The 14,891-nt window shown below is 42.8% G+C and overlaps 1 protein-coding gene across 1 annotated transcript in view; it reads right to left on the bottom strand.

The window, feature by feature from the left end:
• The window catches only part of wdpcp (WD repeat containing planar cell polarity effector), a 54,466-nt gene extending 39,618 nt beyond the window's left edge, over positions 1–14,848 (bottom strand). Inside the window, exons 1-4 of the mRNA XM_060073792.1 lie at positions 14,459–14,848; positions 2,908–3,024; positions 1,535–1,579; positions 651–704 (exon numbers count right to left, since the gene is read on the bottom strand). Coding sequence (XP_059929775.1) covers positions 651–704; positions 1,535–1,579; positions 2,908–2,968 — 160 coding nt within the window. The 5' untranslated portion in view covers positions 2,969–3,024; positions 14,459–14,848. The remainder of the gene's footprint in view (positions 1–650; positions 705–1,534; positions 1,580–2,907; positions 3,025–14,458) is intronic.
• Between the last annotated feature and the right edge of the window lie 43 nt (positions 14,849–14,891).

Here is a 14,891-nt window from a genome sequence, read left to right on the forward strand (position 1 = left end):
GATAGACAGCAGGACGCAGGTAAACAAACGGGATCATGGGACAGAAGTGTACCAGGTATCCCACACATACCAGTATCTGTGTCCAGTGTGGGGAAGTAATCCGCTCTCTTTCTCTCCCCACTCATCTAAACTCAGATGACTAAATTGACAAAATAGCCATAGCCATGTGTTAAATGAGAATGTGCGTGGTCTTAATCTGTGCATGCGTCTGCTAGCCCCTCTGGGAGATGGACCGCCGACTAGTGTTCTCCCTCTCAAGGTTTCTGCCTTGTCGATGGTTTATTCCATAAATCCAAAAGTTCTGGTTTGAGTGTCTTTCAAGTCTAATTTAAATATATGGGCCTGTGAACCCATTGAGACTGTGACTTGATGGAGGGCTATTATAATGGAAATGGATTGGACTCAACCCTTGCCTATGGCCTCGCTATCTTACTTGGAGATGGCACACTGTGATTTTCCCCACCTTCAATTTAACGTGCAGCAGTTATGGGAAACATGGAAGCCTGGTCCCTTTGCTCTGGAGCAAGTGTCCAAAAAGACATTGAGGAATAGGAAAGGGCTTTAGGATCCACATTTTATGTCTCTTGCTTGCACACTCAAAAAGTCACACAAACACATACACACACACACACGCACACACACAAACTTACCTTCTGAAAATTTGAGTTTGTCATTGTAGTAGTGTTTGGTCTGTGAATCGGCGACTGCAAAAATATAACCAATTAAAAAGAATATCAGATACGTTCAAATATTCAGTGAAAGAACAGAAGGAACCAATTAGAGATCAATATGTATAATTTAGATCATGTATAATTTAACTACAATGAGAGTTATGTTGGTTTAGAATTCAGCACCACAATACAAGTGGACATCCAAGGCTGAACCTGGAGCTCTGCATAACCCATCACTTCAACATGCAACTTCTTAACCAAGGGCACCCCATAACCATGCCTTTGAGAAGGAAAGCAGCCTGTCTGGTTTTCAGGCCCTCTGGCACTCTGGCTACATCAGGGTTAGCAGTATCCATCAGATAAGGGAGTGAGCAGCCTGACAGGCCCCAACACGGGGCACCTGGTCCAGGGCAGGAAGAGGCAGAGGGGAACAGGATGGGGGCTTCGGGAGGATATGGGGGCTTTAGGCCAAGGCTTCTGAAGGCCACTGAGATGAGCTTGGAGCTCCCTCTAGTGGAGAGCTTTGGAAGCTAGCTAATTGGAAGATCCAACCACCACTTTTTCTGTGTACCCGTGTGTGTGTCTGCATATATGTGTGTGTGTGCATAATAATAATGTGTTTATTTTATATTATGTTTTTTTATACACACATATACACAGACATACAAACATATATATATATATATATATATATATATATACAGACAAACACAAACACATATATACGTATATACACATTTAAACACAGGACATTGCTGAATCATCACGTATAGAAAAGGTCTCATTTATTGAACAGAAGAGAAAACAAGAGAGCCCCACTTGATCTCCATTTTAAAGCAACGTTCAACACAAACACTGTTTACCTGGCTCCCCTTTATGGTAGTACTGATGGGTGCCAATGTCAGTGTCTGTTGGCGGGGGAAAAGAGAAGAGGACAGATGCAGTGAGAGAGACGGAGAGAAGGACAGAACAAGAGAGAGGCAAACACACACACACACACACATAGAGAAAAAGAGATGAACATCTAGCTGTCAGGGAAATGCAGAAGACAGATCAGCAATTCTGCACTGTGGGATAAACAATCCCTATCAGCCAGTGGCCTGTCCCATCTGCCTGAAGCATATTTAAGATAAGACACCTTGGGGGGGGGGGGGGGGGGGGGTTGGGGGTTAGGGGGGTGGGTTAATAAAGACAGGAGTGTGCCTAAACCTGCCTCAGCCAAGGGACAAGCCCCCCCACCATCTTTTCACACACACACACACACACACACACACACACACACACACACACACACACACACACACACACACACACACACACACACACACACACACACACACACTTAACAAGGTAGTTTGTTGTATGTTAACTGGGGGAAGGTCATGTAATGTTTAGAATTGAGTGGCGACTTGCAGAATGGATCAGCATAAGTGGAATATAAGATGCACAAGAAATTTCATCACAGAGGGAGTTGGTCTTCTTCTGATCGAGACCGCTATGTTGCTCCACCAGGTTTCTACAGTAGCTCAGAATGGACAAACCACTCTGGAGGGAACATGTTTATAATTCAATCCACTTTAAGTTAAAGTGTAGGTGAACCCCCTGTTTCAGGTTGAATTTGGAAACTATGAAATTTAAGCAATCTGTAACGTCATCGGTAAATGCTACTGAATTCTACACACTGGACCATGAATGGTGAAAACATTTGTTTTGACCAGTGATTATTGCCTTGCTAAACCTTGCCTCTCATGCTTTGCTAACATTAGGAGCTACTCTTGAGTCCTGCATGTAGACACTATGAGACCATACATATCCTGAGGACACTAGTAATTTGTTTGGTTGCAAGTTTGATAAACCTCCAAGGCAGACATTTCACCGCCCCTTACACTCAACACATGCAAGTCTTGGTTTTTAGGCCCTAAGCTACCTCATCAGAGTAGGCCTAATTCTAAATGTAGGTGCATTGTGTGTAAACAAGCTCAGATTTAAGTATCATATGAAAAAGCTGTTTTCAAGGTCACAGAGGGAGAGGGAGAGAGCGAGAGCAAGAGAGAGAGCTAGACTGAGAGTGAGAGAAAGCTAGAGATAGCATGAGAGAGCTAGAGAGAGAGTGCAAGAGAGAGCGAGGGAGCGAGAGAGAGAGAGAGCACAAGAGAGCTAGAGAAAGAGCAAGAGAGTGCGAGAAAGTGTGTGAGAGAAAAGTGGTGAGACAGAGAAAGGCTGAGGGACTGAGTACCTTTGACTTGGAGGGAGCTCTTCGTTGACCACAAGTGAAGCTCAGCCAGGCAGAAAGCCATGGGAACAGATAATTCACCAGGGATCTGGGGAAATAGCAAGTGAGAGCGCAAGAGGGCTAGAGTGACCAAGAGAGAACAGGAGACATCAAGAGAAAGAGGGATGGGAGAAAGAGAGAGCAAGGCAGAATGGAAGGAGAGGTAAAAAAGAAAACCAATGGTACATTAAGATACACATGAGATTGGACGGCAAAAAACGATAATATACCTACCAAATACACACATACACACAAAGAATTCAGCTTGACATTGACATAAGGTCACGCTCGCACCCCCAACACACACACTCCCATGTGCGGCGAGGATTGAGCCCCACATGAGGCACCCATTGAAAGACACACACTTGGGAGGTGAAAGCAGGACAAAGCTCTTGGGATCCCCCAGCACCTAGAGACACATCAGTGTCAGACTCATAAAAGAAGGGCTCAAGTCCAAGTCTCGTTCACACCTTGTTTCTTCCTTTCAGGCGAGGCTCACTTCAATACCATGTGACATACTGGAGTGAAGACCAGAGAGCTCCTATCTGTCCATCAATCAGTGATGGTGGTGTCATGGTTAAACACTAGAATAATAATCATTACTACCTCACTACTGTTTGTTAAGAGCATATACGCAAAGCCAAGTTGTATTCAATCTTGTTCAGTAAATATTCTCCTGTTGTTAATTTAATCCTGCAATATGTAACTTTTCTTTTGCAGCTATTTAATTTAATTTATAAAAAATAGAATACACCCCTTCTATTATCCATCCATTAAATATCTCTTAATAAATGTTTTATTCTGGTCCACTTTAAGTGGGCAAACCAACATTGAATAGGATGAAGCACGCAGTCGAGAGACACTTTCTAATTAATTTCCATTGCATCGATCCTTATGCCCCATGGGAACGACAGAAATGATATAGCTATAGGCTGTAGCTGCAGCTCCCGCCACTAGAGGCTACTAATAAGAAAACCTACATAGTGCAGGTTTAAGTTAGCTTGACATACACCATACACCAACAATGAGTCAGTTAATTAGTAATCATTTGAGCTTGAACATTCCATCTAGAAACAATAAACATCTTATTAAATAAATGACAAGAAAAAGACATGAAATAAAATAAAAAAATGTCAGAGATTTAAAGTTAGATCAATTTTGATCTAACTATGAAACTTGAAGGAATGAAGCATAAGGTTTGTATTTGATAAGCAAAAATGTGATAATGCTGGGCCGTGCCGGGCTCAGTAAGTCCTTGACTGACATGAGAAAAGGAATTAATCTTGCCCTGACCACATGGTTTTTGTACTTATTTATTTTACTGCAAGTCAGTCATTCCCTGGGCAACAACCTGTGGCGGGCTGACAGAGGGAGGGGCAGCTGACGGGGGCAGAGCGAGGCAGAAGGTAGATATGGAGGGAGATTAGACCTCAATCACAAATATAAAAAATACACAAAAGAGGACTTCCTTTCATGATTTAGCAGTAAATAAGTGTTCAAAAATAGTTCTCAGATGCAAAAGCATTAATATTTTTCATGTCATAGTTTCCCATTGATTGGTCTCGCCACGATGAATCCCACTCAACCTGCCCTGCAATGGTTACATAATTCTCCTGACTCAATCGTTTTAAAACCTACTAAATCATGACTTCAACCACAACCACAAAAACCCTAATCTCTCAAACATACCAGAAATCAGAAAGTCTGAAAAAGGTCATCTTCACGAACAACCACAACTCATCCAATGCAGGACCCTCCATATAAAGCTGGAGAAGAAAATAATCAAGTACATCAGAAGTCTGAAAAGACCATCCCAGATAACTACACTGGCACTGGAAAAAGGATAGGTTTTTGTGTGCGTGTGTGTGTTGTGCGTGAATTCACCCACAATCTCACAATTCCCCATCCCTGTGCTTAATAGGATACTGAGCAGCACAAATTGTAGACCTAAACGAAACACCAAAATGAAAAACATGAAACAGTTTGATATAATAATCAACTCTGTCAACAGTATCACAATCTGGGCCCTATTCACTTTAAATGCAAACTATTCTTTCCTTTCAAATTACAACCCACACAACTCATGGAAATATCAAACAAATACTTATCCCCTGAGCAGTTTAAATGTCTTATATTGTGCATAAAAAGATAACAAAAATACGCACTCAATTTGGATTTATTTGGAACTATTTTTGTGGATAGTTGGCTATCTTCAGTCAAACCGAAATTAACTAGTATATAAAATATGTGTTTGTCGACATTAATCCTTTAAATAATGGCAGACCAGGATGAATAGAGAACATTATAATTCAATGTCAATTAATATAAATAACGAAAAATATATTGGCACTTTGTCCAGATGAGTCATATATCCATGAGAACCTTTAGGCTGAGGGGTTGCCACAGAAACATATCGTTGATGTCATGCAGCAAGGCCTATTGTAAATGATTATTTGGGTCAAGGATAAATCAATGTGAAGATGAGGTGGAGCATGGTGTCTTTATAGGCGGTTGCAAAAATGTTAGAAATCATTTAATAAAATCAAGACCTGGCTTGTCACAAGAAAAGTGTTGTGAGAACTCTTGCACATACTCACAAAACACCGACCCACGCACTCACACCTTTTCTCCTCTCTGACTTACATGAAAGCATCTGCCGTAAGAGGATGGGTGTCAGACAAAGTGGCGCCAGACTAGATAGACTGGTAGAACCAGGCTAGCGCTAAAGGAATTAATGTGGGTGTACTCACAGAGAGCTGCTGTGACTGACTAAAGAATGGGCTGATGGTAGGCAGAAAAAAACGAAGTGATTCTAACAGCAGTTAAAGGGTGATTCTTGGGGGCGATGTGTCTGTGCGTATTGTTGGACTGTGAGTGTCCATGTCTACAAACATATATGTCCTACGTTGTATCTCTACAATGTCTAGTAACACATTAGCAAGAAGGGATAAGGACTGTGTTAAAGAGGTAGAATGTGAGGTCTGTGTGTATGCATGAGGTAATGCTTGTGGGGGTTGGAGATCTAAACGCAAGTGTGATGACCTTGTGTACGAGAAGAGAAATTAATTCATTAATGTCAGATTGATAGAATATTCACACATACCATATGCATGTATTATATGTATACAATCATGAACCCTGTTAGAAGTTGAACAAGGAACCCATTCTGTTTAATTCATTTGTATTAATTGGAAGACCCGTTTGTACTTAACTATCACATGGTGTGGACATTGGCATACATTGCTAGTTATATTACTAACGCATATACTTAAATATACATATGCATCAAAAAACACAATTCTTGAATTTTGATATGGCTGGGTGCTATAAGTGTTCCAATATATGTAGAAACAACATATGCAAAATATTTTTCCAGTACATGATGATTTAGGGGGGCCACCACACATCTGTTTTTGTTGGATAAAGTGGTTAACAGTGCTCAATGGTCGCCATGGAGATCTGAGGTAAACAATACTACATCTTAAGAAAACTGAGGTGATCTTTCTGTTTGAGGTGATCTTTCTGTGTTGGGTATGCAATATTACACATTACTATCATATCTGTAGTTGTGTCATTGTGTCATCAAGTTGTATTAATAGGTATTGGCACACACAAGCGTGCCACAAGATGGTAGACTTAGTCAATGCTAACAACAAGCTGCTGAAAATCTCCCTGGCCATGGAGTGAAGACTTGATGTCACATTTCCGTTGTGGCCTTCAAAGGTCGAAAACCTGATTGATAACCCAGAAGACCTAGCTTTCTTGGCCAGCATGAAGACTGACAGAGTGGCCACATTTGGTGTATTGGACAAAAAGCTGCAGCTCAAGGTGAAGCAGTGAGAGGAGCGTCAAGGTGCCGCTGCAGCCAAACAGCCGGCTGTGTAAAGGAGCTGGAGGAGATGACGGCAATGTCAAGCTTGGAGTCGGAGAGTGATGAGGAGTCAGAGGAGGATACTGACACAGTCTTTCCACCATCTGAGCCATCCCACAAGCATAAGAAGACTGGAACAAACGTCTTAATTCCACCTGACTTCCTTAGCTGACCAAGTGTCGTGTCATTGGCTACAAGGTTGAGGATGTCACCAATGCAACAGGCTGCATTCACACGTGGCCTTGTTGCAGTGTCAGGCGGTGAATGTAGACTCTCTCTGCATCTTACGAAACAGCTCACCGAGCAAGACACAAAGAGCTGGAGACAATCAGTGAGGAACAGCACAAGCAGTGGACACCAAGTTAACACCGATGCTCAGCAATGTGCGCCAGGTGGAGGAGCGTCTTACAGTGGTTGGAAATGCAGAGCGGCTGAAACTGCTTGGTGTCCCGGCGATAAGAATTAGACCAATGAGGCATGTGGAGTGATCATTGCCCGGTTGACATGCAAGTTGCTGCAGGACTGGTGGTGCGCTGACCAGGTTGGCAACATGGCCTTTGACACCATTACCTCAAACACTGGCCATCTCACAGCAGCCTGCATTGCCATACAGCTCTCACTGGGCCGACCACAGCTTTGGTCTGGGTGCCGGCACCACATTGGTGAGGTCCTCCTGAACCAGGTTTTCACAGACCTGAAGGTGGAGACATCATGCTCGCCAGAGGTTACCTTGTTCACACGTCTCTGACAGAAATGTAACCTATTACCACAAGAATACAGCAGCTACTGGTCCCGCTACATTCCTGGCAACACGAGCAACCACTCCTGGGCAATTTACGTGCTGAACTTGTCAGGTGCGCAAAATAAGTCACTGACCACAAGCGAGGTGACTACCATGAGTTTGTGCAGCTGTGTCTTGTGTATCTGGATGCAGATGGTGAAGAGCAGACTGCAGTGACCTTCCAATAACCGGGAGCGCTCCACAAGGCACGATGGATGGCCAAGCTGCTCTATACACTCAAGCTGGCTTTGATGGAGAAGCACATCGAGTTGCTTCCCCAGGGCACAATCACCACACGCGGTAGCAGGTGCCGAAGATTCGGGCATTTGCCATTTTCATTAGACACATCTATGCAAAGTGGTGGTTGACCTGCGAGAAAGCTGTAGATGCTGCCTGGAATGACCTGACACTCTACCACCACCTGCAGGCATACAAGGCTGTAGATGAGGGCATTGCAGCATCCGCGATCAAGGCGATGGAGAGGCATCGCTGGTACCTAACTGTTGAGATGCTACCCCTGGCTCTCTTCAGCAGAAAGGTGCCCAATGATGACAAGTGTGCACTTGCCAGAGCAATCTTGTAGCACAAGCCCGCTGATCTCCCCATGCACATCCCTGGGCAGCGCTTTGGCACTGGCTTTGTCAAGCCAAAGTTCCCCACCCTCTTGCCAATCACCAGCTTGGCTGACCTCGCCAATAAGGATTGCTGCTTTCGAATGCACCAACTGCACATTAATGCTGCGTTCAATTAAGTGAGGTCAATGTACGTGCAATGAACGTGGTCAATGACTGTGCCAAGTGTGGCGTCAAGCTCACATCCGACTTCGTTGCAGTGGCAAGGGAGGAGCAGCACCTGCATATTGTGCTGCAGGCAGTTGAAAATGACCGCAACCAACAGCAGAACCTCCACCGCTAAAAACGCAAGCTAATCCCTGAATAGGACGGTTACTCTAGGGCGGTGGGTGGGAGGCATATCTGGGGGGAGATGCACTGGCTAGGTTCAGAGTTCAGGTTCCATTTCCTCTCTCTTTCTCCCAGGTGATGTTGCTTAGTGGAGCAGACTCTGGCACAGACTGAGCAATTAAGTTTGAAGTTTAGTTAGTGTCAGCTCTTACCATTAGGTACTGTTAGTTGCCAGTGAGTAAGCCACTAGAGAGGGTTTGTTATTTTAAGTGTGTCAGCATCACCCCTTGTGTTTAACAATATAGTCAATTAAACTTTATGTGTTTGTCCGACATCCATCACTGCTGCACAAAATTCAGGGTAAGGCCACGTGAACATGTCCCATTGAACTGCATTCATTTAGTCTATAAAACAAATTAATGGAGAATCTTGAAAGTTGAATTCTGAGAAATGCCCAAGTTGCCCAAAGGGCAAACAAACAACTTTTACTTTGGTAACCCTATTGAACATGCAACTGTGTAAAAGTCACTTTTATGTTAATTGGAACAAAGTGCAATGCCAGCCAAATTGATATTTTGAAATAAAAAAAATTCCATTGAAATTTGATGCACCCTACTGTACATATATATGTTTAATTAAGTGTAAGCGTTACTAATTCATTAGTAATAGTAATTTCAATATATACATAAAATATATCAATATAGGCTATATATATGCGATTTTCTTTTAATTATGGTCAGTGCAAGACGTTACAGAACAAATATCGCATTCCAAAATGCATACTCAATTTCACAACAACATTACAGCTCAATAAAGCACTTTCTAAACCACATATCAGCAAAGGCCCACAATTAAGCTTGTTCCCAAAAGAGGGGGTTCTTTATGTGCAGAAAATTAGTAAGGATTGTGAATAATTTCCAGCACATGTGGAGGCATGGCCAAACACCAGATTAGGGGACCTCAAAGGGTGGGGATGGATGAGATAGTATGGTAGATGGTAAGTATAACCATGAGAGAGAGACAGAGATAACCAGAAAGAGACACCATATAGAATGATAGAGAGTGAGAGAGAGCGAAAGCTGTGCCACCTCTAAGCAGATGTATAAACGCCATTAGAGGAGGTAATTGAGAGAAGAAAAATACAGAGGTATTTACACACACACACACACACACACACGTGTACACACACACACACACACACACACACTACCATCATCGTTTTTGCGAATTTGTCTAATAAGTAGACTGAGATATTTTACTACCTCTAACTAACCCATAACTAAATGTATGCACCTCTTACCCCAATATTAACTTTATTAACTGTATACCTAAACCAAATCATGCATCATTATGTATTTATTGTATACCATATCTCTGAAATCTGTCCCACACTGAAGCTTATAATGACTTAGACTAGCAGAGGGGTCTGTGTATTACCCACGGAAATCGATCTGGACCCTCCCACTACAGAAACATCATCCTCTCTTGCTGCATGGGAGCCGTGTCCAGTTCAGAGGAGAAGAACAACTTAGACAATGATAAGGAGAAGAAATATGGAGTTTTTAACAAAGAATTTGAAAAAAGGAATATCTGCAGAATGGAGACAGATATCATCCCCTCGGAAGTACTCTCTCTCCCGCCTCTTGCCACTAAACCTGCGTAACTCTTGCCAATTCCTGCACATTGGAAGCATCCTTTCCAGGCGTGCTATTCTGTGAGATGAGAACGCCTGGGAAGGCGGTTGGTGACATGTTCGCTGGTCAAAACAATGCCTCCTATTGCAATGCCCTCATGTGGCCAGCCGCGCCATGCCACAAGGAACTGTGTGCTAGTTTCCATGTTGCCGCCTTTCTCCAGTACAAACATGCAAGAAACAGTTCTGGTATCCCTCATTTGCATAATGATCATAACTAACCCTAATGTGTGTCCCTGCTAATCCAGAAGGCTGTATACAGTAGCGGAGTCTGTCCACGATATGTAGGCTCCAGTCTAACTGCTCCAGACTCTCTGCTCCAGACTCTCTCCTGACAGCACCGCCCGAGGGCAAGAAAGCCAATACATCCAGCAGCACCAGCTACATCATCACAGTTCTACTTCAAAGAGCATCTCTGTGTACCTACACGTCTAGCAGGTCTCTTGTGGGCATGAAGGAGTCATGTCAAAGGTGTCCAGGTGTCGTCATTGTGTTAACAGAAGACGGCGTAGGTACGAAGAAGGGTTTGTGTTTGTGTGCATGGTTCAATTGGGAGTAGGGCCGCCATTGCTTTCTCAGACAACGAAGTAAACACACACACACACCTGTCAAAAAGCAAGCAAAGTGAGGGTGTTAAAAAAAATTGTGAGATGGACAGATGAGCCCTTGCTAAACGAAAAGGTCAAGATAAACACACTCACACGCGCGCACACACACACACACACTGTCTGCTCTTTCAGACGTGATTAGGATGACAGCTTGGAAGGCTCTGTGACTCTCCTGCTCTGACAGCTTGAGGTGACACAAAGCAGAACACACACACACACACACACACAGGTACACACACACAAACACAGGTACACACACACATGCACACACCTACACACACACACAGGATATCCTGAAGCAGCGCTGCAGAGTTCTGCTGTTACTTCAGACAATAGAGAGGCCATGCTGATAATGTGGAGTCAAGTCATGTCTTGTCCCAGCAGGCGGATCGTCTTTCCACTCTGACTGACGGTTGAGGTGTACAACCGTGCGCTATGTCAAACACACTTGCCCTGGAGACATACCTGCCTCAGGCCCCCAGGAACAAAGAGTCATCTTTCAGAGGATCAAACAGCTGCACAACACCAACAGAGTACCTTCTCTACTTTAAGAGACATGTTTTGTTCTTGCTCTTGGTCTGAGATTCATCTCACAGCAATCTAACTGTGCATGTGTGTTTTGGCAAGGTTACAAATCCTGTACTGAACCACCGAGTCCTCCAAAGAATGTTTCACATTTCAGCCACTTCTAAAAAAAAAAAAAGATATCAAATTGGTTTTAAATGCTTTGGCTGCTACGGCCAATAATATTCTATTAGTTCACATACAATAACCATAGAAACGTGAATCATGTCCCTCAGAAAGCCCTGATGCTACAGTGGCTGGTGCCTGGGATGAATTTACCTGCCACATCACAACAATTGAGAAGCATTTGACAGTAAGGCGGTGTTCATTTCAGAGACCCTGCTTAACTTGTGATCCCCATGTACATGTGCACACAACACACATCCACACATGGACACTCACACACTCAAAACACAGGCTTAACAGCGCCAGCACAGACCTATCCGGGCGTCCCTCCATCAGCACGGGAACAGCGAGCACTATCCTGGCCGACATCTGTTGTGCGGCCCAGGTCGGCTGGGAATAGGCCTTAATCCCTGCACATGAAAACACACGCACTTTCCCATTCAGTCCGACAAGAACAGGTCCGGAGGCTGGGGACGTGCAGGCGAACAGCCCTCACTCAGAACCCATTGGAGTAGTTGTGGATGGATTTGAAGGCGAAACTAATAAAATAGTGGTAGGCAAGTGCAGGTGCTGGTGTATGCCAGGGGTGGTTGGGGGTTTAGCAATGGGAGGTTACAGTAAAGCAAAACCAAAAAATATGGAGAAAGGTAAGTCACCTGCACCTTTGCCACAGTCTGGTGTGATAATTGGTTGGATAATTTCAAGAAGATTTCAGTGGTTTGGTGCCACTTTGTGGCAAAGTTTGTTTGCCAAAATTATTGACTTGTAAATGTCCTGTAGGACAGATGATAGTTTTGGTAAAGACATAATTCCGTCTTGTCTCATATTATATATCTCAATATGGATATTTGCACCAATTCAATCGTAGGTCATTATCCCATACATAAATCAACTAGAGAATGAAAAGAGAAAATAGTGAATAATTGCCCACTAATTAAGACAAGATTGAATGTTGAATGTTGTGTCAAAAAGGTTTGTGTTAGCAGATGAGGATTGAGTTCTCTACGATAAACCCCTCCCAATCCATGCTTGATGGAAGCCTCTGAAAAACCCCTTCTCAGGTTTCCCCCACAAAGGTGTGTGTGTGTGTGTGTGTGTGTGTGTGTGTGTGTGTGTGTGTGTGTGTGTGTGTGTGTGTGTGTGTGTGTGTGTGTGTGTGTGTGTGTGTGAAGAACAGCCCAAAGGCCTTGCCTTCAAAGTGACACGGCTACACAATCACAGAGTATACATAAGTACTTAACTCAGCAAAGCACCGCTTATGCAACAAGATCTTCTGGCTCTGGCAACTACAGTAAATACGCCTGTCAAGTCTACCATTAAATGAACAGTCGTTTTTTTCATCTTTGTCTGATGAACTCTAAGTAGTTTCAAGTAGGGTAGGTTAACATGATTTATTAGAAACATATAGTAGCGAATATGCATGATTAAAACTTTATTCTTAGTATCTCAATGTGTGGCAAAAAAATACCTTTATTTCTTTATATATTTCTTTATATTATTGTAATGAATAGTAATCTATGTACTTATTGTAACAATATCACAGACTTAAGTAAAGAAAGGAAAAATCACTTTTACTAAGGAATTTGCACATTGATGACAAGATAGATTACCTATTCCGTGTGAGAAAAATGTCACTCTACAGACTGACCACTTTACAGTGCACATCTGAAGAAAAATAAAACACTTGACACAAATGAACAAGCCAGTGCCTTGTTCAGAAGCTGGCATGGCCTCGTGTGAAATATATTTGAATACAGCCTTATGCTGACACCTAGCGTCCGTAAAAGAAAGAGCACACAGTAAATAGTCAACATTTAAATTCCTTATGAGCTTAGCCCAATATACTTGGATCTGAGTTCAGGTATGAAAAGGAAAGAAACATCTGTGTCTTATTTTAAATACAAAACAAATGAGAACATTGTCTTTTTATTGATAGATGATAATTTTTATTTCTGCTGTTTCATTGTTTTTATTTGGAAATCTATATTCTGTATTATCTGGTATTTGTTTTCTTCGAAAGCACTCTGCACACATTAGTAATAAAATGTGTAAATAAATGTGTGCATCATATTATTATCATTATAATTGCTGTTATAACGACATGATTTAAAAAGGAAATAAAATAAAAGTTATTCATGGGCACAAGCACTTAAATGACAACTAGAACCCGAGCAGGGTTCAGCCATGAAGAAGAGGGCCCAGACTGGAGCCTAACACAAGCTACGGCCTATAGCAATCAGTCCATGCGTAGGATATATATATATGCAAACACCTTCTTAATATAAGCCAATTATCGGGGTCAAACAACACGCTATCTCAGGTCCCTTTCTTCAGGGCTTGTCAGGATTTTGTAATGAATCCATTAAAAGTGAATGACCAAGCTCACGCTTCGTGGTTTTGTCCTCACCCATCACCAGAGAGGTTAGATTACAATAAAATGCTCAACACATTTACAATACAGTGGTAGTAATTATTGAAGTGGCAGTGATAGTAATACACACTTGTACATACTAGTTTACAGACATTTACATTAGACATCTAACATTTCTGCTAAGTTGACTGTAAAATGGACAAGCTCAAGTGATTATTTCAATGTAACTTTACACTTTCAGGTTGATCAATGTGCCGAGGTGTTGCAAAGGCCACAGAGCTGGACTAGTAACACAGCACAACACCAAGCAGTAACAGTGATGGGTGAGTTGAGTCGACGGGTTACACAAACAGGAAGAGAACCCCCCCCCCCACACACACACACACACACACACACACACACACACACACACACACACACACACACACACACACACACACACACACACACACACACACACACACACACACACACACACACACACACACACACACACACACACACACACACGAAGAGAATCACACACATCACACACACATCCAACGGGGAACGAGGAGAAACTCTAATAACGTAGTTCTCATTTGAGTGAATGTTATTACCTTACTTATGTCTGTATCGCAGACGGCAATGTGTTGGGTAACAACGAGATGGCGCTTTCATAGTACTACGATACAAAAAAACAGGTAGCAAAGTAAAGATGATTATATGCACGTGTTAGTATCATCACAACCCATAGGTAGCTTATGTGCTCAGCTAGCCATCAGGCTAACTAGAGCTCTAGTATGAGTCCAGGGTTGCTTAGCAACGTCACATCCATAAGTTCAAACGTCCTGAATTAAACAAACTACCGATGTTTAGAGATTGTCCTTACACGACTTTAACGTAACGAAATAATCGATCTCATGTATGACTACGTGAAATATGCCATTTGTGACGCGTATTGTGTGCATACATGCATGCGTTGGGGTTGTGCTAATCATTTAGCTACAATCGAACACATAGAACTACAGCTCCCACAACCAACCGCTCTGC

The sequence above is a fragment of the Gadus macrocephalus genome, chromosome 15 (genome assembly GCF_031168955.1).
Source record: "Gadus macrocephalus chromosome 15, ASM3116895v1".
NCBI lineage: Eukaryota > Metazoa > Chordata > Actinopteri > Gadiformes > Gadidae > Gadus > Gadus macrocephalus.